The following is a 25047-nucleotide window of genomic DNA, read 5'->3' as shown; positions in this document are numbered from 1 at the left end:
TGGTGACATTGATGTGCAACAAATCCGTTCAAGTGACAATCCGGTAGATTTGTTCACTAAACCTTTGCCAACTTCAACTTTTGAGAAGATGGTATACAAGATTGGAATGCAGAGATTCAAATATTTGAAACAAGATTTTCATCAGGGGGAGTGAAATACACATTGTACTCTTTTTTTCTTACTAAGGTTTTTTTCCATGGGTTTTTTCTTGTAAGGTTTTTAATGAGGCGGCTAGAAATGTGTATTACTAAATATGTGTACTCTTTTTCCTTCACTAGGTTTTTTTCTACTGGATTTTTCCTAGTTAGATTTTAACGAGGCACATTATCTTTTAATGAACATCCAAGGGGGAGTGTTATGAAAATATTATATTGTGGATGTCCATTCATTACTCCGCTATAGATAATCTTCCTGAAGAAGATTATCCATTTAATACTCTGTTGAAATTTATCTACAAGCAGTTGATGCAGGCAGGTTGCAAGCAACTCAATGAAATGATTTGCAGCAGTTTCTTATTAAACAGTCAGGTTGCAAGCAGCTCATGCAGACAACTTACAAGCAGCTAAAGAAAAGCCTCGCAGCTGCTTCCTGAAAAGTTTCGCAGCTGCTTCCTTTCTTCTATAAATAGAGGAGTTTTTAGTTCATTATGAATATAACTCTGAAAGTTGAATAAAATATCAATCTCCGTCTATACTTGTCTTCAGCTTATTTCTTTTATAGTCTTTATTTTATAACAATGACCAATTTATAAAATTATATTCCAAAATCATGTTTTTCCCTTCAAAAGAAAAAAATTGTTTCCACCCTATTTTACCCCCACCAACTAGTCAAAGTCAGAGAAAAAAAATGTCGGTACTGAGTCAAGATCAGAATATCCTTGTCTAAAATTCAAAATTGGACAGCTTTCTTATTTTCCAATGAACAAAGGGTTAAATTTGATTTATACTAGGAGTACTTGTTTTCCATTAATAGTTGGGATTATCATATCCTTACCGTCAAAAGTCAAGTAATACTTAGCTAAGTACGCGTCCAAAATTTAAAAACCGGAAAATGGTGAAATTGACCCTAAATTATGTGAAAAGAATTTTAACAAAAAAAAATCTTTTTTGTTCTAATTTTTCAGCTGTTACTACAAGCCGTCGGTGCTGTGCACATTCTCCTCTCTTTTTTTCAGCTTCTCAGATCACCACCACAAGATCCCAAAAATCCAAATGCAACCCAAGTAAAAAAACCATTTTCCTTTCACATTGCCGTATTCAACGAATTTCTGCATTTGGGTGTCTGAAATTAACCCTTCATATCTCAGTTTTTGTTCTCAATTTCAAAGGTTCTGAATTCGGATAGAGGCTAAAACAAAGAAAGAAAGAAAAAGAGCTATGCATTCCATAAAAGATACAGTTTCTGAGAAACTTTCAAGTCTATTTTCAGCTTCCCCTTCTAAATCTGCTGATCAACAAACTCAGGTTCTTTTTCCTCTTTCTCTTTCTTAGAATTTAAACTGTTGAATGAATCTTGTGTGATTTTGGTTTATGAATGTTTGCCTTTGATCTTTATGTGGAGTTAAAGTTTGTTTTTTTATTCACCATTATATGTGAATTGAGCTGGTGGCAGTGTTAAGTTTTGGTGATCTGTCAGTTGGGCTGATTAGTTTGTGCATGAACTAAATTGGTTAACTGAAAAAAAAAAGTAAGAAAAAAGAAATAAAGATGAAAACTTTATATGTTGTTTAAGGAATTTACTTGACTATGAAATGGGTAACTGAAAAAAGAAAAAGAAAAAAAAAAGATGAGAACTTTAAATGATGTTTAAGGAATTTGTACATGAACATGAAATAGGTAACTAGAAAACAAAAATAGAAAAATGATGAAAACTATATATCATGTCTAAGGAATTTGTGCATGAAGTTAATTTAGTAACTGAAAAAGAGGAGAAAGGAAAAAAGATGACAACTTTAAACGACGTCTAAGGATTCAGTTAGTTGCTTCATGGCTGTTTATTTTGCGGTTGCAAAATATGAAGCACTTGTTATATTTATGAGATAAAAAGTTAACAAGAAACAACTCAGGATGTTCAAGCTCAAGTTTGTTTATAGCAGTTTGCCACTAAATTGAGTAGCATTTTTCAGCTGCTACATTTAATAGAATTATATTATATGCATATAGAGTTTGCATTTCCTGCTGGAAGAGTGAACTACTTATGCTACATTGTTCTTATTTCTTATTCTTTTGTATTTTAAAATATTTCATAAAATAGGGGTGAGGTCTGTGTACACACTACCCTCCCTAGAACCCACTTGTGGGATTATACTGGGTATGTTATTGTTATTGTTGTTGGGAAAAAATTAGAAGCTCTACATTGTGTTTCCCTTCCTTTTTCTGCAATAAGAGATTTGTTGTTCTATGCAGTGCACATTATTTGTAACATTACCTCTCTCTGTGTTTAGGCCAGGCCGTATACTAAGGAAGGAAAATCTGTAACATCTATACTTTCTTTCCTTCTCCCATCGACATATTCTGAGAATATAAGATATCGAGATGATGTCAAACCACTTCAATCACATTCTTTTACGTGGAGAACTAAAAGTTTCTCGTGGCGCAATAAACCTCTGGATGATTTTGAGGATCGCGATGATTACAAAGAGATACCGAATGTTTATCCAGAAGAAGGTGAAAATGGCTGCATCAAGAGTTCACTTTGTGTAAAGAAGGAAACAGTAAATACTGACAGGGATAATGGAGAGCCTAATTCCGCAAGTAGCATTGTCAGCGGTTCCGAAACTTTTGAAGATGCTCCGGATAGACACAGTTTTGAGCAGTCCATGGCCTATCTAACCACCGATTCTGTTTTCATTACTCCGGATTTATATGATTTTTTCCAGTCTTCCCTTCCTAATATAGCGAAAGGTTGTCAATGGGTCTTGTTATATAGGTAATCTTGACCTTAAAATAGTTTCTACTGTGACATCTATTGCAATTTTGGTAGCCTGAGTATTAACATCTATTTTTGTTCATTTGAATGAAGGGCAGCACGGCCAGACATGGTATATCACTTCGTACTCTTATTCGGAGGAGTGCCGATATTTCTGGTCCTTGCTTGCTGGTATTTTCACCTAAATTACTATAAATATTTGCCGTGCATGCAATCCCAATTCTTTAGCAATTTTAAAGCATCTCTTTCTTCTTTTGAAAATGAATTTTCTTAATAATGTTGGTCTCAGATTACTGGTGATAAGCAGGGTGCTGTATTTGGTGGGTTGCTTGAGGCACCGTTGAGGCCTACTGCAAAGAGGAAGTACCAAGTAATAAAGCAATCACTGCAGTATTTGATTTTCTTTAACTGATATAATATAATGATGCAGTAATTTTCAAAAAGAAAAACACCAGTTTGTATTACTCTTGGTAATCGACTTGATGCGAAGGGGTTTCAGAACCCCTTCACTCCAAATGAAGGATTAAAAAGCAAATGCCAATATCTGCCTTTTTAATCCTCACCTAGTTTTGTTTTTGTTTTCAATGCTAATGTAATTTCTGTTTTATTGTGTCAGGGAACAAATCAAACATTTGTATTCACAACTCTATATGGTGAACCAAGGTTATTTAGACCAACAGGTAAGCAAATTGTCCGGATGTTTGTTACAATATCAGTCTGTATAAAGCAGTAATTGAAAATTTATATTTAAGAGAAACTGCAGGCTTGAATTAACTATGAGCCATCACGATTAAATACATAAGCCAATTTGTTTAAACATTACATATAGAAAGGCTCTTCGAGCTGTTCCAATATATGGTTATTTTGTCCCTCATGACTTGTCTGAGGAAAATTTCCTTTATGGTTGGAGATAGAGGCCATTATTTTTTATATCGGTGGTCTCTCTGGACCAACTTGCATGCACCTTGACTAATTCCACGGGGTACCTCTACCTCCCACCAGCATAGCTGCACAGGTATCGGGTAACTCTGTCCACCAAGACTTGGACAGATTGGAAGAAATCACCTAGTGTGTTTTCCTTCGCTAGTATATGAACTTGAGAAGTAACCCTTTCCCCTCTATTCTTTTAACCCCAACCAAGCACAGCATCATAGATGCGTGTCAAAGACCTGCGTCAAACTTTAGAAAGTTTTATTACGTTTCACCTTCAAGTTTATTATGTTGCAACATTACATTCTTACTAGGGGCCTGGTTTCCTCCTTTCAACATAGTTGGTCTGTCTGATGAAAAACGACTGTTGGTTAGGTACTGTGTACTGTCACTGGCAAATTGTGGTGATAAACATATCTTAAGTCTAATCCTTAACCCTCAGGGGTTGGCCTGGTGGCAATTGACTTGAGCCTTGGGGTTTGCTCCCTTTCAAGGTCTCAAGTTCGAAACCCACTGGGTGCAAACAATTTCTGAGGGCCATCGGACTGGGTAAAACCTGAATTAACCGTGGTGCACTTGCGGGAAACTCCTTGCCGAGGGCCTGTGCACCCCCGGGATTAGTCGGGACTCAAAGAGACTTGGACACCCGGTGCAAATCAAAAAAAAGTCTAATCCTTTGTGAAAATTATCAGCAGATTAAGATGTTACCCTTAGTTGAACTCCTGGCACAATCCTTTATTGTGACCTTTGATGACATTCTTCCAATCTCCACATATGATCTTTTTTGCTCTATTTTTTCGTACTTCTTTTTGTTTGGAGAGAGGAGTAAGAGTTAATTCAAAATGAGTTCTTATGCTACTTAACTTTGTTCCTCTATCTAAATTGCTCTAACATATGTTGCAACTACCAGTCTGTCAAATACAAAATAAAATAACATAAATTTCAATGTCCTAGTGAGACTGATCATGTTTCCATTAAGCATTTGTCTGATAAATCTTCTTGCTCAGTCCACATCAAAGCTTGTCTATGGCAACTTAACATAAAAGATGAGCTTTGTATACCCATTTTGATACATGAGCCAAGTCACTGTATATAGTTTGTAGAAAATCCCAAGGATTCTGAACTGAAGTAATCCATGAAATGGTGTAGACATTAGCTAATCTTTTGTTATTTTTGGACTAGGTGCCAATAGATATTTTTACTTGTGTTTGAATGACGTCCTCGCACTTGGAGGAGGTGGAAATTTTGCTTTAAGCTTGGATGGTGATTTGTGAGTTTCTCTGCCTTGGCATATACATTGTAGTTTCTCTGTGTTGCCCTATATAATGTTGCTTGCAAATTTCTTCCTTTCTTATTTGCAATTTTCTGTGAAGGTTATTTGGCAGTAGTGGACCTTGTGAAACATTTGGGAACTCATTCTTGGCACATGATCAAGAGTTTGAACTGAGGAATGTTGAGGTAATTCTTTTCTTATCCTTTTGTCTTTGTGCCCCTTAATTATTCTAGAGGTATGACTTTCAATTTAGTTTCAAAGAACTATATGAGGTTCGACGTTTTACCGAGAGGGAGGGAGGGAGCGCACTTGAGCGCTTGTCGTCTCTACGAGTATAAACATGGAAATTCATATCCACATGTCATCTGTTTTTAGAGGGAGGGAGGGAGCGCACTTGTGCGCTTGTCGTCTCTACCAGTATAAATATGGAGATTTGTATCTACATGTCATCTGTAGGAAAAAATAGATTATTTATAAAGTTGTTTAAAGTATATGGGCAGTTTGCAGAAGTCAAAATAATGTGCTTAAATCGCATGGCTTTGTTATAAGTTGGTTCAAATTTGCTAGAAATGTATTATTCTAGGACGGGGACGTTGCATATTTGGTATCAAACTGATGACATATTTGTATAAATTCTTCGACATTTTATTTTTCTTCTTGATGCAGCTATGGGGTTTTACACACGCATCCCGTTACCTCGCCACATCCGAAGCATGAATTTTTATGAATTTATTTCATAGCTATATCTTGGGAGTACACAATTATTTATTCTTTCATGTCCATGAAGCAGTTTCCTCCTCTTATAATCCTGGAGGTTTCCTGTTGTACATGGGCTAGTTGTAGCCTAGTGAGATTTTAGCAATTATGGGTTGATATGCATATACACATTCTTTATCCTTCTAGCCAGGGGAGGCTTTCTAGTTGTTATTATTATTTTTTCTGAATATTGATTCAGCATTTTACATTGTGCATTTTGTTACTGCTGTAATTATAGCACTCAATATAACCTGTTGAACAATGTTCAAATTCTATTATCTACACAACGAAGCGTTAGAAAATCACATTTCTGTGTTCAAATTCTATTATCTACACAACGAAGCGTTAGAAAATCACATTTCTGATTGGAAAAGGCGTGGCGTTGGAGATTTGAGAACTTGTTATAATAAGTTTACAAAGGTGTCAAAACTCCAAACCAAAACCTATAAAGTGGACAGTCTACCTCGCAAACACAATCAATGCATCCAAATGTGTAATCTAGCTGTTAATGAAGTAGGTAAAAATTTTGATGTTCAAATCCTAGTAGAGACAACTTAAAAACTTAGATAATCTCTTCCTTTACCAAAGTTTTGATAGGCAAAGTTATGTGGTACCTATGCCGGTGGAGAATAGCGGGTATCCAATGGAATAAAAAGATTGCAAGCACGACCAATATGAAAGCCTTGTCAGCAGTATTTAATCGAAGCTGTGAACAGTTATTTGTTGTTTCTAAGTTAGCGTTTGAACATAAATTTGGTTAAAACTTCAAAAAAATAAATTTTTAAAGATTGAGATGAAAAATAATTTTTAAAAGTTGAAATTACATTTGCACATACATTTAAAAGAATTTGAAGTTCCGTGACTAAAGCTTCAGAAATTTCAAAAACCACTCTAGAGTTGTTTTTGGGATTTGAAAATTTATTTTCAAAATCTGCCCAAAATAACTAAAAACTATAAATAGATATTTGAAAACAAAATTTTAAAAAAGCTCCCCAATTTGACATCCATGACCTACTCGCAGACATAATATTTCCTCTGACAAAGGTAAAAAGAAGAAAAAAGTACATGCTTCTCAGAAACCTGCCACAACACAACAGAGAATTTGAATCAGTACCTTGTTAACATGGGTGAAAATCAGGTAAAAAGCGTATTAGATAAATTGGTAACTTGAATGTCCCAGTCGGAAAACATAAATATATGCAATATCTGCTCTTTAGCTACTAACTTGACATCTCAATGTACTGTAACTGATCATTTCCATTCAGACTTTTGCTCCCAGGATAGGCAATGGTTACAACAATGATACAATAGACTACCCAAGGATGGTATTGAGATGACCAAATAAACTCTGCACTTCGGATGTTATCCCAAGTTGATGGTATGTCTATTAGCCAGCCCACCCAAAGATCCAGCATAAACCAGAAGAATTACATATTAAAGAACGGGACCCATCAACCTTCCCCCTAGAGAAAATACAGTGGTCTTCAGCAGATGCGAAGCTGTGGCGTTGACTGTTTGCTTTCATGCTGGAAATGAGCCTAACTCTCCATTTGATCTTCGCCAGGCAGCCCAAATATTCTTAAATTCCGGTCCATAGATCCGACAGCTATGTACTTTGCATCTGGACCAAATTTCAGACATGTCGCTTTACCTGCATTAGACGACAGCAATGACTATTATTACCCTTATAAACACATGCAACAGAAATAGTCAAAAACCCATCTAGAAAAAAAGAGGAAGACTATACCTGTGCCTGATAAGTCGGGGAGGGTTTTGATGTGATTCCATTCAGCCTTAACACTGGCGACTTGAAAAACTCTGATTCAGCACAGAAAGAAATGACATTAACTCTACTTGACCAAAAGAAAGCTCCAAGAATCATTTGACAAGGGATGCATAGTGGCAATGAGAATAATGATAATCAAAAGTACAATGACAAACAATCCACCAAGTGTCTTGGTTTCTACTTCTTTCATTGAGCTATGCCAAAGTCTTTGGAGACTCAAAAAGGAATTACTTTTTAGTTAAAAAAAATGAGAACATTGAATCAGAGAGTTATCCAGTCCCAATATTTGTGCAGGTGTCTTACCGTATATCTGAGCCTCCTAAGGCAAGATAACTTCCACTATGGTCAAATTGCACTACAAGTAAAAGGAGAAGCAGCAACGTTAGATGATCTTAGATGTGCATAAAATTGTTATAGGAGATGAATTTATGATAAATAATTAAAAACATGAGAAAGATGGAAGTATGATAGACTTGATATAACACTACTTGAAAGGAGCCAGTGCGGTAAACTGTATGCCAACGCAGTGTAAAAAATGAAAAGCTCTGAAGAAGACTTTTGATTTACAAAGCTACCAGACTATAAAACCTGAGATAGCATACTCAAAACATACTGTAACTCATTAATGTGAACGCTTCCAGACTATAAAAAGGAAATTTATCAAAAACAGCGGTGTCCTAAGCTAGTATGCTTAAATATACAGTACTTCATCCATGAAACAAAATCCTTGGCCTTCAATAAATACTCAATGCAAACACTAAATATCTTTGTGTACGAACTACCAAAGCTTCTTTGATTTGTAACATGGCTTCACTTTTTTTCTTCAGTAGAATGCTGTTAGGTTATACCTGATTGAGTTGGTGTATTTTCATCATAAAGAGAGAAATTTCTGAAATTCTTCAATTTGCGTAAATCCCAAAGTTTAACACCATCATGAGCAGCAGTCTGATGATTAATACGGAAAGGAAACATTGGTCACAAGTTCAATCATAAACCGCTTTAAGCTGATGAAAAGAGGATTATCAAAAGTTCGGTATTAGAACACTCACTGCTAAGAAATAACCATTTTCTGAAAAGGAAATAGCAGTTACAGACCCAACATGGCCATCAAATCTTGCAACATTCGCCTGAAGAGAAGCACCAGAAAAACACAGAGACACACGCACAAACACAGTAAGACTCCTTGGAATGAAGAAGAGGAATGACATGAGTATTTGCTACCTTTGAGGCAAAACAGACCTGACTTTTTACATCCCATATCTTAACCAGAGACCCTGAGGTCCCTGTTCCAAGGATCAGACCATCAGGGTGGAAAGCTGCGGATGTGTAGCCCTCAGATTCTGAAGCATCTGCTACCTGCATTATAATTTGAACTTTTTTAATAAGTCAATAAATTTAAAAGTCGACGACTCTAGACAACTCTACATTGTTTCTTGAGAATGAGAGGCCAGAGAAAAAAGAAACCTGTGTAAGGCATAAGCCAGAAGCAAGATCATAAAAGCACCATGTGCTATCAAGAGATGCAGTCACAAAATAGTTATTGGTCGCATGGACGGTGACAGCTTGCACCTGTAATCATTGGTAGATGTATATATCTAATTAGATGGCTAGAAAGTACACTAAATCCAGTTGAAGAAGTCACAACCTAAAAATGAAGCATCATAAAAATGTGAAGGGTGACGGCAATTTCACGGGTCTGGAGGACTTATATTAGATAGCAGGGACAACAAAACATTGATTTCCACTTGAAATATCCCACCACCCCCTTATTCCCCAACAATGTATTTTACTTCTTTTTTTTACTTTTCCTTCAAGCAGAATGTGATAGCACAAATCAATAAAAACTAGCAGGTATTCATTCAAGAGGTGGAAGCTCACTATGAAGATAGTCTGGGAACAGAAGAAAGAATTTCACCACAAGGCAAACACAACTCCAAGGACAACAGAAATACTCCCCCAGTAATTTCAGATCAAATTCATTTTTTGCACTTTGCGTGAACAAATAATCCACTCTTAATAATTTATATAACAGTACATATAGAAAACTACAATTTTCTAGTACAGCAAAGCAGTAGTCCAAATATATGAGTTCCATCTCCATCTTTCACTTCTTAATGATCTCTTCCACAATTCGCATATCTAAGCCTAGAAACAAAATACCCAAAAAGATGGAATACTAAAAGGGGCACCGAGATTAAGGATCAACACTGGAAAGCTTATTAGCTTGTTTTCCAAAATATTAAGTTTTGTACAATCAAGCAGGACTATTACCAGCATTTTGTCCCTAGATAATAAGAAGGTAAGTTGATATCAGAACTTTCAGTATTGATCAATGAGATGCTAATATGAAATTACCTCTGCCGTATGATCCTTCAAGACATGCCTACAGTCATAGTTCCCATTTTCAGAACTTTGCCACACACGAACTGTCTGCAAAACTCAACTACACAGTTAAGTAAAACATCAACGGAAGAGTGCCACTGAGGCTAGTCATGCAACTGTGCATTACGCAACAACAGTGTTAATGTTTATATTTTCTATTATTTAGCTGAGGTGCCAAACCCATCTGAAATGACAAAAACATTTGACTCTAAAGTTGTTCTGTCATATGAAGAACTTCCAAATCCTAGTACTAACCAGATCTGAGCCTAGAGGCTAGAACTGAAGGGAAAAAACAATCAATAAAAACACATGTTTAATCAAACTAATCCTTTTCTTTTTTATTATCCAGTATTTGACTCTAAAGTTTTTTCTGTCATATAAAGAACTTCCAAATCCTAGTACTAACCAGATCTGAACCTAGAGGCTAGAACTGAAGGGACAAAACAATCAATAAAAACACTTGTTTAATCAAACAAATCCTTTTCTTTTTTATTATCCAGTCTATTCTTGGAAACATATCAAAGAGTAAATATGGTGGCAAAATTTAAAGAAACCCCGTACTGTAACATCTAATATCAGTGACCTCGTATTAAGATATTCTTTACAAGTGAACCCTTTCCAGTTATTCCTAACAAGTAGCACATAACCTACCGTAGAAGGGGAGAACACACTAAGGAAAGTATAAGCTTCAACAAAACAAGATGAAGGCATACTATTGAATGAAAAGTGCATGTTCAACTTGACTAAAGAGAAACAGTCAGGCTTACCTTATCTGCTGAGCCAGAGACCACTAGTTCACCCTCAGACGCAAATTTTACACTGGTAACCTAAAAAGGCAGAATATACTAAGCCAGAAATTTTGCAAAGCAAACACAGCTAAGGAATTATCAAGTAACAGTAAGAAAAAGAAATGTCAATAAGAAGACAGACCCTCTTTGAATGACCACTTAGTGTTGATATGATCTGTCCTGAAGGACGATCGAAGACCACAGCATTTGAATCCACACCACCAGTAGCAATTAAATCCTAACAGAACACAAATTAGATATTAGAGACGCTGAAAGAAGTTTAACCATAAATATGCACCAAGAAAACAAGGAAGCATAAGAATTAAGTGGCACGAACCATTCGAATATCTGCAACTTTTGACTTTCTCATGAACCAAAACTTTCATCTTTAAAGAGAATCTCTTGATGACAATAAGTTATTCCTCGGTTTTGCACAAATGTGATAATGCAGATATATGAGCAGGCTCTAGATCTAACTAACTCACCTTCCAAATCCATAGCCATAGGAACCTAGTACTGTAAAACCACTTGTGCCTTAACACAAGTAACTATTTTATCACATGTTTATCTGGATAAGCACTCAATATCTACGTAGAAAAAAGGACAACTTTCAACGCCAAGGCCATTTATGCAAAAGCCACTAACTTTATGCATCTGTACTAAAAGCAGAAGTTTGAATAACAAATGACTCGTATTAGCTACTGTGAAACCAAAATGGGAATGTATTTTAGTATATCTTTCATGGATCCTTAATTTGCATCAACATAAGTGTGAAACGGGTGTGACTTGGGTGTCAGTACTTCCAATCTCTTTATACTAATACTTAGCAGGAAAAGGTGCAATTACGGGTTCCGAATTCACACGCCTGCATTGAATAAGTAACCATACCCAGGTCCAAGTAACAGATTTTAGCTGTATCTCCTTTGTGAACAATAATTAAAAACAAATCAAGGGAAAAAACAGAAGAAAGAACTTACCTTAGGATAATGAATATCCAAAGACAAAATGCCAGGTTTGTTGGTTTTGTGAAGAGGATAACTATTCAGTTGGGTATATCTTTCCAGAGCATCCACAGAAGCCAGTGTTGCCGGTATCTAGGTTAGAAAAAAAAGTGAAATAATCATTTTGCTTCCTACTGGGAGAAGCAGCAGCAAGGAAAAAGCTCATATAATACAATATCAGAAGAGAATGAGGGGAAAGTAACAAAGGATACTCACAATCCTACTTAAAAAACCCTCCAAATGTGTGTAGCAGATATTACCTGTCGTTTTTTCCTTTGTTGTGAAAGAGCAGCATTACATTCCGTAAGAGTCTCAATGACAGAGTTTGATATTCCAGGGCGAATTTTCTTGCCATCAGGACCCATCTCCTCATCCTCGGCAGCTATCGATACAAGTTGATAACAAGAATCATAAGGAAAAAGAAGATGGTTAAGACACACGCAAAGCATAAAAATTAACTACCTCTTTTCCCATTGCTTAAAGCAGTAGCGCCAACTGCTGTAGTGGCTGCCATGGGTATTTGTCTTTCAGCCTGGGCAAGCAACCCCCTTGCCTCATCCCTTTCCTTTTTCAGCCTGGCAATTACTCTGCAGGCAGCATCATGCTGCCAAGACAATACATAAAATTCGCAAGGGATGTACCAGGGGAAGCACGCAGAAAACTGTAATATTGAGAAGCAGCTACTAGAAGAATGTAGGGCGAGAGAACAGGAGAAAATTATCTAGATGTCAATTTTGGAGATTGAGAAGAGGGAAATTTGGATTTGAAAGACAGGAGAAAAATACTATGTGACTTCTTTCCATCTGCCTAAGCCTTGTGGGAAAAGTTACTCGGTATCTTGTGCTGGTGGGAGGTAGCAAGCGCGCAAACAGGCACAGACACCCTTCTCGTCAAAAATAGAAAAGATAACAAAAATACAGTGAATCTAGAACCTGATTATTGGAACAAAAAGCAACAGTATCAAATCTTAGGATGCTAATTCTACTCAATTGTGACTCCAACCGACACAAGTACAATTACCTCTTTGTTAACTATATTCCTGGTTTGCTAAAAGGGTCCTTGGGCCCAATCAGTCTCTATACTCTTGATGCAATGGACTCCCCAAGCCACTAAACCACTCGCTTCCACCCGATTTAAACTGAACCTCGTTATAGTGAGATCTATCCCTTTTTTAAACTGAAAACTCATTTGACTATCTGATCCTTGGTCTAAGCCTTTCTCTATAGCTCAAATCGAATTTCCACTCTCTTCTTGTGCCAATTTTTAAGCAGAACTTATGGCATAGACCAAAAAAAACTCATGTCACTTTAAAGACAATATGACACTACTTATTTCTTTGATATGCTTAAAATTCTTTTGTCCATTGTGAAAAAAGAGAGAGAGCTTGGTAGTAACCCCCCCCCCCCACAAAGATAAGGCTGGAGTTTGAGTCATAAAGGGAGCAAAAGTAAGAAGGGTCCAATGTTGAGCTCCTAGGTTGGGAGTTTGAGGGTGTTGGGTTTTACTATAGAAGAATTTATTCCCCGTTATACAAAATAGAAAACTTGAAACAATAAATGACTTGTTATAATGGAAAAACTTGCACAAAAGAACTTCCAACTTAAATTAAGCCCTAACATCAACAGATAAGAAACACATTAACTCACTCTGCTGTTTACGCTCTTTTAATTATAAATTTGTGCTAGTTTCATCCACTGGACATCTCGTATCACTCTTATGGCTACTAGTGGGTCATTATTTTCCCTTCATTTGTATATTTTTCCACTGTACAAAATAAAATGCCTAGTAAAATAAAATGGGTCTTTACCAAAACCTTCGGACCGTTTATTTTTTTTTTATTCTTTTATTCTTCGGATAAGTTAGCTTCAAACTCTTTAGCCAATCAAGCCCTAAATTGCAAAGGAAAAGAGACGAAATTATAACTACATCTAGATATATAGTTCTATTTTATGTCTCTATGGAACTGTAGCAAATATCATTTTAGATGCTCATTCTGATGTTGAACAACTTCCAACTATTATCTGTATGCATAATCTATAAAACCGGTGGAGTAGGTCTTCTCGATCTCATATACAAGATCATCTTGCATAGAAAAATCGATTCAAGTACTACTCATGCTTTGTAACACCTAGCTTTCAGAATTTACAACTTGTACATCCTCTCTCCTCTTTCATCAAATAGTATCTGAGGCTGCCTTAATGTCGATACTGCCTAGGAAAGACCTTAAAGTTCCAAAAAAAACAATCATTGATCCTATGTTGTAAAAGACAGTCTGAAGGATAAACTCTCCAGAATAAAGAGTTCTAGATACTTAAAAGTATGTAGGCCACTTCCTTCACCTGATATAAAGCATGACTCAGCTCTTGCCTTGCAGTATGTAATTGTTGTTCCAATGCAAAATTTGACAGCATCAGACCATCCCATTCCTAAGAGACAAAAGAAAATTAAGACTACAGAAGCATCAAATGTAACAGATACTTGCTTCAAGATAAATGGTAATTAGTTTAGTAGTCACCACATGTGAAGTATAAAGTGATAAAAACACTATAGGATAAACAAACAGAAATCATCCTGCTGAATTTGGCACATCATATCTAATGATGTCAAAAGCTTTATTTAGAAGCTTCATGAACTAAGTTAGCTAGGATCATAAATTTCAAGATGATGATTTTAACCTGGGTTGCACGCCTCTTTTCTAATTGAACAATGAACTAAGCAATACTTAAGCAATCCGCTTAAATAAAAAGGAGCATTTTGAGAGATATGGGGCATATCATGACAAAAACTTCTTAATTTTCCAACAGAACCCTCAAAGGTAAATAATCTTTGCATGAGTGCTTAATACTATTTCAAAGAATGATGAAGAAACATAGCTTTGCAAAATGATAACTGAGTAGTCAAGTTCCTCGGCATTACATATTAATTAATGTCGCACAACAAACCTTAAAAATGGGAAGCAGAAAATCAAGGATCAAAAACACGTACTATTTGAAACATTCCCAACATCCCAGGGATGCTTGCAGCCTGTACAGGTCGCGGTTTCACTATCTGCAATAAGTACCAATATTAGTAAGCTCCACGATGTAAACCCAATTGAGATCATGCCATAAAGCTAATACTGAGAAAAACTAGGCATATTATGTTATATATTTCAAAATAGTATTACCTTGCCAGTTTTAACAGGGATAATGTCATCTGCCGTCAATGGCTCTCCGGTTACGGGACATTTACCATAATCCTGTACCAACCAAAAAGATACACATATAAACTTGAGAAAATGCAGCATTTAGCCAGAGGTAAGAACATATTACTTTATCCAAAAAAGATGCTAACATTCTCCCTCCAAAGAACTATGAAAATTCTCACACAATCAAGCAAAATGGATGATTGAATGCTAATCTTTCTACTCAATCTTTTTTCCTCTATAAGTGGATATGGAGATGGAATGATAACAATATGCTATATGGAAGGCAGTTATAAATCTTATGTATGGAAGGGAAGGATCCTGAGATCCTAAGCCTGTGAACAACTCTTATGGAGTGGCCATATCGAAACAAATAGCAGGTTTATGGGGAGAGTTTAAGAATAATATCAAATTAAAGGTGGGCAATGGAAAATCAAACTATGGACTGATAAATGGTCTAAAGAAGGGCGGTTAAAGGATCAACTTCCTGTCATTTATAGTCTGGTGATGAATCAAGAATGCCTGATGGCTGACTGCTTTATGCAAAATGGTTGGAATTTTCAGCTTAGGAGAAAGTTCAAAGATTGGTGGATGGATGATAGTGCTTTTTGCAGAAAATGCAGACAATAAATATTGAAGAAACAAAGAAGACACTCAGGTTTGTCTTGCAGATAATATGGAATATATATGGTGAAATCTGGCTGTGAATAGATCAGTAACTTGATTTGGAGACATTCTGGCCCTTGAAACTATTGTGGAACCCCAACGAAAACTGCATGTTTTGGGTGGGTTGCTGCTTATGAAGCTTGCTTGACCCAGGATAATTTACAGAAAAGGGGATTCAGTTTATGTAATAGATGCTTTTTTGGGTTAATGCTGTGCAGAAACTGTTAATCATCTGTTGATACATTGCAATCATCACGTTTTTGGGTGGGTTGCTGCTTATTTCTAAATATATTTGGTGTTCATTGGGTAATGCCACAAAGCTTTAAGGAATTACTAAACTGTTGGCAAGGACAAAGGGTAAAGAGAAGACTGAGGAAAACTTGCGAGCTAATACCATGTGTATCATCTGGACAGTATGGCAGGAGAGGAACAAAAAATGTTTTGAAGGAAAAAACGAACGGAATGAAATTGTAAAATTTATATGTCTCCAGAACTTGTTCCGTTGGCTTAGAGGAGAAAGTGTATTTAGTATGATTTCATGGACTTGTTAGGCTCTGTTTTTGTGAAGGTTCTGCTCAAAGTACTGAGTTTTATAATCTATTCAGTACCTTCTTGGTACTGATTTCTTTAATAAAATTACTTTACTTTAGCAAAATCTTTACATTTTTTCGTGGAAACCTAAGTTGGCGCCGCTTAAGTTTCCAATAGCTATTACAGAACCCATTTGGGGAGGAACATAAAGCGGGGGATTGTGGTGTGTGTGTGTGTGTGTGTGTGGGGGGGGGGGGGGACCCAATGTTTCAGATTTTGTACTGGAGAAAATATACCAAAGACAAACTAGTAAGTTTTTTAATGAAACTGACCCAAATTGAACTGAATGAATATAAAGGATTCATATAGCCGACCCTAACTAGTTTGAGGTTGAGGCACAATTGTTATTGTTCCATTCCTTCCTACATTTTACATGACACAAGCTCGGAAATAGAACCTTTCTCTTTTCAAGATTGACCGCAAACTGAACCACATAAATAAGTGAAAACACCATGAGAAAAAGAATGCATACAAAGGTTCGAGTGGCAAAACGTCGAGGGACTTGTGACAGATTCAGCCCTATGTCATACGAACTAAGCCTAGTAGTTAAGTGAAAAAGGGTAGAAGGGACAGGCCCATTTCTCCTAGTTTCGAAGGCGGTGGTTGGTCTTAAGGGAGGGGCAGGCCATTATCCGAACCCCCATTGCCAGAAATAACTCGGTCATACAAACGCACACACATTGAAACAGCATTAAAAGATGAGCTTAATACTCTAACAATGTCAAGAACCTTTAACACTATTAGACCCTTTAACGCAAATTACAGATAGCTTTTTACAGCAAACATGGATAGATAACCTACAAAGGATAGTACAGAACACAGACAGCATAGACCCATAACCTACAAAGGAAGGTAAAATAACATGTTGTAGCCAGTAAATCTGTACTGATACTGTAACCATATATAAGTTAATACTCCTGACAGTGTAGAGAATCTTTACACTACTAGTCACTTTAACACAAATTACATATATCTCTCTATAGCACATGTGTATCCAGTAAAACTGTACTAAATTCGTAAAACTCTTTCATATTGTCCGCGTATATAATTCAAATGCTCAAATAAAAAATAGAAACTCACAGAGATGTGTCTTTCTATTAAACGCTTCTCGAAAAGGAGTCCGGACTTTTTTGACACCACCGGATCCTCCGGCACTTCGCCGGAAACTGTACGGAAAAATTTATACAAAAAATAGAAACTACAGATCAGAGACAATCAAAAGGACTATATATTATAAATAATACGCTTACATGAAAATGGAAGTAAAGAAACAGAGAGAGGGAGTGAAGCTTACTTGAACAGTTCATTGTGGAAAAAGAGAAAGAGAAAGAGCTGAAGTTAGGGTTTAAGGAGCACCAAAGGAGCTGGAGCTGATGCACAGTGAGAGCGAGGGAGAGGGGACGAAAAGAAGATTTTCTGCTCGAGGGTTTCAGATGATTATGGGATATAGCATGACCCGACCCGGATCCGCCTCCGTCTCTTTTTGACTTTAATCCTTTCTCATTTTTCACCCTTATGATTAATTTTTAAGAAATTAGGGTAAGTTTTGAAACATTACTACTTGAAACTTTTTTTTATTAAACTGACTTGTTATCTCCCAACAACATATATCATATAATTCTATTCATCAAAATTTGGATAGATATAAAATATTTATTTCTGATTCCACTGAGATTTAAACATAAGACCTTATGTTTATCAATCAAATCCATTAATCACTAGGTCATTGAATATCTTCTAGTAAATTATAACCTCATCATTTTTATTGGTTGACGAGTTGATTAGCAGGAGCTACCTTTAGACTTACGTATGTCATTTAGGTATTTGAAGCGAATTTTAAAATTCAAGAAAGCTAAAGATAAACATATTAATTATAATAACTAGTGAAGTAAGAAAGTTGTTCGTCTCATTTATTTAATTAAAAAAAACTTGGGAAAAGGAATCAAGGATGGATTACATACAATTGGAAAAGGGAAGCAAAAATCTTGGCTGAAGGTTAAATTATTAGTTGTTCTAGTATGTTTATTCTTTAATAATAATGTATACAAACATTCAAAATTGTAGCGTAACAGTCATTCAAGTGGAAACGGGTCATGAGAGGCAACTATTCATATCTTGTCACGAAAATATTAGGTAATGCTTTTTTCTTTATTGAATAGAGTTGTTGATATTTGTAATAGCGAGAGGTAATAGGTACCTAATAAATTATTCGAGGACAAAAGTGGTCTTGGACACTATCTTGGTACAGAAAATAAACGTGCACGATGTAACGCTAATACTAATTTTGGTCACAAAAGAAGATGAAAAAAAAATTATACAAATATGGCCTACCCAACTAGATCTTGGGTGATTAGTGGTATTCAAAAATTAAGTCATTGACCCGCACTCAATTATTGTTCTTCAATATTTTTCTACCGGATTGGTATAGTTTATGCTATATTTTTGCCCTACCTTTATGTTAAGTTGTTCATTAAAGTTTACCAGGTTGACATTATTTTACTTTTAGGGATTTCTCTATTGGATTTGTAGAGTTTATACTATATTTACTTTACATATATGTTAAGTTGTTAATTGAAGTCGACCTCATTGGCATAATTTTTTGTGTTACTTTAACAAAGTATTCTTCGAATTTGCAACTTAAATTTCAATCAAACCACCCTAAATTTGCTCAATGATCTAAAATTCGAAACAACCCTTCTAAGTACCAACACAAACAATCCCCAATCACAAATTTTGTCAAATAAAATCAATTCAAAAAGACCCATTTTATTTTCTTCAATACTTTCTAAGATCCTACAATGGAGTTTTGAGCTTTTCACTGTAAATTACCAAATTGGTGTTTGACTAAAAATTTAAATAAAAATTAACAACATTCAAACAACTTTAACAAATGAGTCATTAAACATTTTCTTTTCACCATTAAATAAGAAATTCATGCTTTAAATATTGAATAACTATAATATTCACTTAAAAAACAGAACATTACGCTGAGATCATAAAAGACAAAGACATTCCGCCAAGACCAATCCTATTTGGGGATATACCATGCAATTATTTATTGCATTTCAGCGCAAGCTGACGGCATGTCTCTTTAGTTTCGAACATATTCAAGACCATTTAAACATGGATGGTCTTATGAGACCTTTATGCAGTAAAAAATTAATTTCACTTGGCACGAAATGGTATCAGATCCATGTGAATAAATAGTAATAGGTGCAGGAGTTCTAAATGTTTGAAATGTATTTCTAGATTCTTAGAAAATAAGATTTTTATGCAGTAAAGAATCAGTTTCCTTTTTGCATAATTCTAAATATTCTGAATTCAGTTCATAACACCATTGTTCGTATACAGGTTATGAGACTATCATTAGTCAAGGCATTTATATCTAGGTGATTATTTATCTGATGATGATCGAAAGCTGAAAATTTCTCTGATAATAGTGAGACCCTCACGACTATGTTCCAAAACCAGTCTAATTATATGAAAATGTTAATAAGAAACATTAGCTTAATTTTTTGTGTTACTTTAACGAAGTATTCTTCGAATTTGCAACTTTAATTTCGATCAAACCACCCAAAATTTGCTCAATGATCTAAAATTCGAAACAAAGCTTCTAAGTACCAACACAAATACTCCTCAACCACAAAATTTGTCAAATAAAATCAATTCAAAAAGACTCATTTTATCTTCTTCAATACTTTCTAAAATCCAACAATGGAGCTTTGAGCTTTTTAGTGTAAATCACCAAATCGGTGTTTGACTAAAAATTTAAACAAAAATTAACAAAATTCAAACGACTTTAACAAATGAATCATTAATCATCTACTTTCCACCATTAAATAAGAAATTCAAGTTTTAAATATTGAAGAACTATAATATTCACGTAAAAAACTGAACATTACGCTGAGATCATAAAAGACAAAGATATTCTGCCAAGACCAGTCCTGTTGGGGGATATACCATGCAATTATTTGTTGTATTTCGGCACAAGTTGACGGCCTGTCTTTTTAGTTTCGGACAGGTTCAAGCCCAAACAGGAATGAGTGGCTAGATAGTTAGAAGAATAAACCCAAATAGTTGTCCATCCAAACACTTAAACTAAATATGTCACGACCCAAAATACTAACATGTTGTGATGGCGCATATCTCAGTACTAGGCAAGCCGACAACGTCAATAACCCACATTTTTCTTTAAGTTTAAAAACATAATGTTTAATACAATATCAAAAATCTCGCAAATTCCGATACAAATACTCCCAAAACCTTATGTCACTGAGTACATGAGTATCTATATATTACAAGTCTGGAAAACAGGGTCTATAATGATATGAGACCAAATACAATAAATAAGAGGATAGAGAAGGAAATACAAGGTCTGCGAAACATGGCAGTTATCTCTGAATCTCCGAAAAATTAACTGTGTGAAATAATCAACACCCCCTGGGTCTGGGATCACCTGGATCTACACACGAAGTACAGGGTGTAGTGTAAGTACAACCAACTCAGCGAGTAACAATAATAAATAAGGAACTGAAAGTAGTGACGAGCTTCTCAGTTAAGTCCAAATACAGTATTTTCCAACATAAAGGGGTAGGCATGCTTTCAAGTTCAACATTTAAAACTCCACAATAATTTCATATCAAATTTGATTGAAACAGAAAATAATATTTTTTTGAAATTTCCAAAATAGTGATATGTGACAGCTGAAGTGCAACAATAATAAAATCAATGCATCCTCTCAGAGTAATAGTCACTCAGTCATCTCATTCACTCCAACCCCACAATCATTATTTCCTCACAGTCACTCATTCCTCATAATCACTCATTCATCTCAATCACTTAGTACTCGGCACTCGACACTCGCACTCTCACTCAGTAGGTACCTGCGCTCACTGGGGGTGTCTACAGACTCTGGAAGGGCTCCTTCAGCCCAAGCGCCATATCAAGCCAATCATGGCATATAACAATGAAACATGCTATGGCACGCAGCTCGATCACATAAATATCCTCACAATTAGGCCCTCAGTCTCAATCAGTTATCAACCTTTCCAGTCTCTCAGGCTCAAGATGTCATGAAAATCAGCCCAAAAATGATAATATAATGTACCCATAAATAACAACAGAGACTGAGATATGATATGAAATGAATGAACATGACTAAGTGTGAAATTACAATTTGAGCATATAATTCAACCACACAGATTACCCCAATGGGTACTAACAATAACAACACATGTCTAAGCATGATTTTTAATACGAGTCTCAGCTCAATTTTCTCTAACACGTAGAGAATGTACAGATATCAACAGATTATTCAACTATACAGTTCTATGGAATTTGACCAAGTCACAATTTCTACGGTGCACGCCCTCACGCCTGTCACCTAGCATGTGCGTCACCTCAAACCAATCGCATAACACATAATCCAGGGTTGCATACTCTTAGTACCAAATTTAGAACTGTTACTTACCTCAAACCGTGTAATTCTTTATTCCGTTATGCCCTTGCCACGAGAATTGGTCTTCGAAAGCCTCGTATCTAGCCACAATTAATTCGATTCAGTCAATACCAATTATTGTAATTAATTCCATAAGGAAATGCTAATTTTCAAATAAAAATCCAAAATTAACACAAAAATTACTTGTGGGGCCCACATCTCAGAACCCAACAAAATTTACGGAATATGAACGCCCATCCAACCATGAGTCCAACCATACAAATTTCATAAAAATTCGGCATCGATCCTTAATTCTTCAATTAAAGTTTTTGAAGATTTCAACCCAATCTTTACCCATTTGAACTCAACAATCTTTCCACAAACCTTATTGGTATGTGTATGTATAATTAATACCCTCACACCCAAGAATCATACTCTTAATCCCCCATCTTTTACTCCAAACTCGAAATTGAAGAATTGGGGAAAACATTCCTACATCTTTGAAGCCCTAGCAAGATCCTTGTGAAATTTTCAAACCTTGAACAAGAATTGATGTTAGGTCTTCACTTTCTCTCTCTAAGATGCTCTCACCTCTCTCTAAAATATTATATCAAACCCTTCAAAATGCCCCAATAGTGTTTTATAATAATAGGGTCGGGTTTATAAAACCAGAAAAATGAAGCCCCAAAACACACTCTGCGGGCGCATATGCGATCGCAGAATTGATATGCGGTCCGCATATCGGCCGCAAAATTTGGTGCCCAAAATTGTGGGGTCACATGCCTGGGTCTGCGGTAGTTATGCGGCCCACAGACCTGTTCTTTGGCGCATAATGCACCACATATTTTCCTCCAAGCTTCCCCGCCTCTTATTCACTCTTCGACCATTATATTGTCCGGACCAAGTATTCCAAATCATTCCAAACCTCACCGGACCCGAACCAATTACCCTCGGCAAGTCAAATAACAACTGAAAAGCATAAATTGAGCAGTAAATAAGGATACGAGGTTGTAATACTCGAAAAGACCGGTCGGGTTGTTACAAAAAATGTCACGACCCAAACCGATGGGTTGTGACGAGTGCCCGAGTTCTACCTACCGAATACCCCCAAGCATACGTCTAAGATATAAATATGAAATAAGTGTAGGTCATGCATAATATCTGCCCATAAACTGCTGAATCGTGTGAATAACATACGTGAGGAGATATACTCAACAGACATATATATATATATATATATACATGTGGAATACAGTAGGGCGAGCCGACAAGGCCACATACTATCCAACTATACATGATTGTCTCCAGATCTCTAATAGAGTGTAAAACTCTATAAAGGATGGGACTGGGGCCCGTCATATCCTTATATGTATACAAAAGTATCGTACCAAAACTCAATAGCAGATCTGGATCAAATGGAGCACACTAACTCTCGCTGAGCTAGGATCTTAAGGATGGGGACCGTCAGACTGTCTATCTGCACATGCGACATGAAATGCAGGCCCCCGGGCAAGAGAGGCGTCAGTACGAATAATACACCGAGTATGTAAGGCATAAAAATAAACATATATAAAAGGCATGAAAGAAAGATGGAGTAAAGAACTCAACATGTAAGTCTGAATAGCTCTATGAATCATGAAAATATTTATAATATAATGCATATGCGTGTAAATGCCATATCATGCATAGGTATATGCGTACATAATATCATCAAGCTTCTGAGGGCATCCCATCAAATCATCTTAGCCTATGTGGGCGAAATCATCAATGTATACAAACTAATCAGGTGGAGGTGCGTATATAACGCCATAACCTTTCCCTATATCCCATATACATATAATATATGCATATATAACGCTATCTGGTCATGGGTCAATTTACATGTTTAAATGAATGTAATGCATAATGAAGTAAGTCAATAAGATCTCTCGGATAAACTTTATCCACTTACATATTTGTTTTAGACCCATGAACATAATATATAATAATAAGACACATGAAAAATCAACAACATAGGCACTCCTAGTGCTTCTATGAATAGAGACATTTATGAAAGTTGCGTGTTTACTCGTTTCGTTTGTATCGTATGGATCATGCCAAAAGGAAAGAAGTAATAACCTTAACATACCTTTATTGCTTGGCTAGCGATAGCTCCCGAGTTCTCGTATGCTTTATGAATGATAATCTACATTGTATAAATGATTTGGATCACAATCGAATCAATAAACCAAGAATTGGATTCACTACGACATTTTATGGAACACTTAGGGTGCATAAGATTCATCTCATCCTACAATGGCAATTCAACACCACTAGCTCTTATCCTCTTCTCACAACACAATCACCATCACAAACAACTATATTTCACAATTTTCAGCCATATGATACCTTGAGAAACCACTCAAAACCGTTCAACAACTACAACACTTAATCAATAACCAATATTATGATCCAAATGACCTCAAATACATGGAGAAAGGTATGAAATTACCTTGAACAACAAGGATAACAAAACATATACATATTTATAACTATATTTCTAACCCTTCAACACAACCAAATCCTCCTCAAATATACTACAAGAACCTTTATTTCTACATCAATAAGAAATTAAAGGATTTCTCTAAGTTGAAGATAAACTTATGTAGAATGATTGTTGAATTCTTACCTTAATTATTTGAAGAAAAGGGATAAGATGAACTGGAGATAAGCCTTCCCAACACCTTTACACACAAATTTTCCAAACCAATAAGAAAATTGCAATACAGTTTCCTTAGAGATAGTTGTCCATAAGGTGCAATTGTAAAAGGCTTCTAGTTGATTGAGATGGGGTTTATATGAATTGAATAATGGCATATAATTAATAAATTTGCTTCCTCAATTCAAGTTAAAGAACTCTTCATACCGTAAGAAAGAACTAACTTTCATTGCTGCCTTTATTCTCACTAAGAAACTAATTGAATTAAAGTAGTATATTAAGACAATTCATAACCCCTTGGGCCGTGGGGTTCACTTCCCATATATAATAAAATATGAATTGTCCACCCCTACATACAACCACCAGATCACCTATATGTAGAGTGAATGAGTCACTTCCTCATTTCATATTATGTATTCCACGTGAAAAGGTGTCCATCCTCAATTATGGTAGGGTCCATTTTCATCTTTAGCTAATTCCATTTTTGTTCTTTCTTCCACTACACTACAAAATATAATTAATGCACGTCATAAACTCTTTGACCTCAATTTGATATATTCCAAGTTATTTAACATATTTATTAAACTCATTATCAAGGTAATCACCGCCAATGTGTAGCCTATTTTG

At 35.8% G+C, this 25047-nt stretch overlaps 2 protein-coding genes and 1 long non-coding RNA gene across 16 annotated transcripts in view; 2 read left to right on the top strand and 1 right to left on the bottom strand.

The window, feature by feature from the left end:
• The window catches only part of LOC138899410 (uncharacterized), a 303148-nt gene that overhangs the window by 27284 nt on the left and 250817 nt on the right, over positions 1-25047 (top strand). The window lies entirely within an intron of this gene.
• LOC104094638 (uncharacterized) lies at positions 1096-6093 on the top strand. Its single transcript, XM_009600601.4, has 8 exons — positions 1096-1463; positions 2444-2928; positions 3027-3099; positions 3218-3298; positions 3545-3608; positions 5041-5128; positions 5232-5316; positions 5798-6093. Exons 1-8 carry the CDS (start codon positions 1377-1379, stop codon positions 5846-5848), a joined length of 1014 nt encoding a protein of 337 aa, XP_009598896.1. The 5' UTR covers positions 1096-1376; the 3' UTR covers positions 5849-6093.
• Positions 7022-17745, bottom strand: LOC104094646 (pre-mRNA-processing factor 19 homolog 1-like). Its single transcript, XM_070185697.1, has 18 exons — positions 17580-17745; positions 17366-17451; positions 15011-15082; positions 14830-14892; positions 14184-14270; positions 12307-12448; positions 12105-12226; positions 11821-11937; positions 10986-11081; positions 10823-10882; positions 10029-10103; positions 9138-9242; positions 8913-9029; positions 8723-8800; positions 8522-8618; positions 7977-8028; positions 7635-7705; positions 7022-7538 (listed from the first exon to the last, which is right to left on the bottom strand). The coding sequence occupies exons 1-18, from the start codon at positions 17590-17592 to the stop codon at positions 7426-7428; spliced, it is 1566 nt and encodes a 521-aa protein (XP_070041798.1). The 5' UTR covers positions 17593-17745; the 3' UTR covers positions 7022-7425.

This window comes from Nicotiana tomentosiformis, chromosome 9, assembly GCF_000390325.3.
Source record: "Nicotiana tomentosiformis chromosome 9, ASM39032v3, whole genome shotgun sequence".
Classification (NCBI taxonomy): domain Eukaryota; kingdom Viridiplantae; phylum Streptophyta; class Magnoliopsida; order Solanales; family Solanaceae; genus Nicotiana; species Nicotiana tomentosiformis.
This window is presented reverse-complemented; position numbering and strand designations above follow the sequence as displayed.

Bases quoted from the DNA above. Each gene is read 5' to 3' on its own strand.
- LOC104094638 (XM_009600601.4), top strand. From the start codon at position 1,377: ATGCATTCCATAAAAGATACAGTTTCTGAGAAACTTTCAAGTCTATTT. The intron at 1,464-2,443 runs GTTCTTTTTCCT...CTCTGTGTTTAG, and splicing joins CTGCTGATCAACAAACTCAG to GCCAGGCCGTATACTAAGGA. The intron at 2,929-3,026 runs GTAATCTTGACC...AATGAAGGGCAG, and splicing joins CAATGGGTCTTGTTATATAG to CACGGCCAGACATGGTATAT.
- LOC104094646 (XM_070185697.1), bottom strand. The intron at 9,243-10,028 runs GTAATTTCATAT...CAATGATTACAG, and splicing joins TGAAGGATCATACGGCAGAG to GTGCAAGCTGTCACCGTCCA. The intron at 9,030-9,137 runs GTTTCTTTTTTC...ATTATAATGCAG, and splicing joins CTGGCTTATGCCTTACACAG to GTAGCAGATGCTTCAGAATC.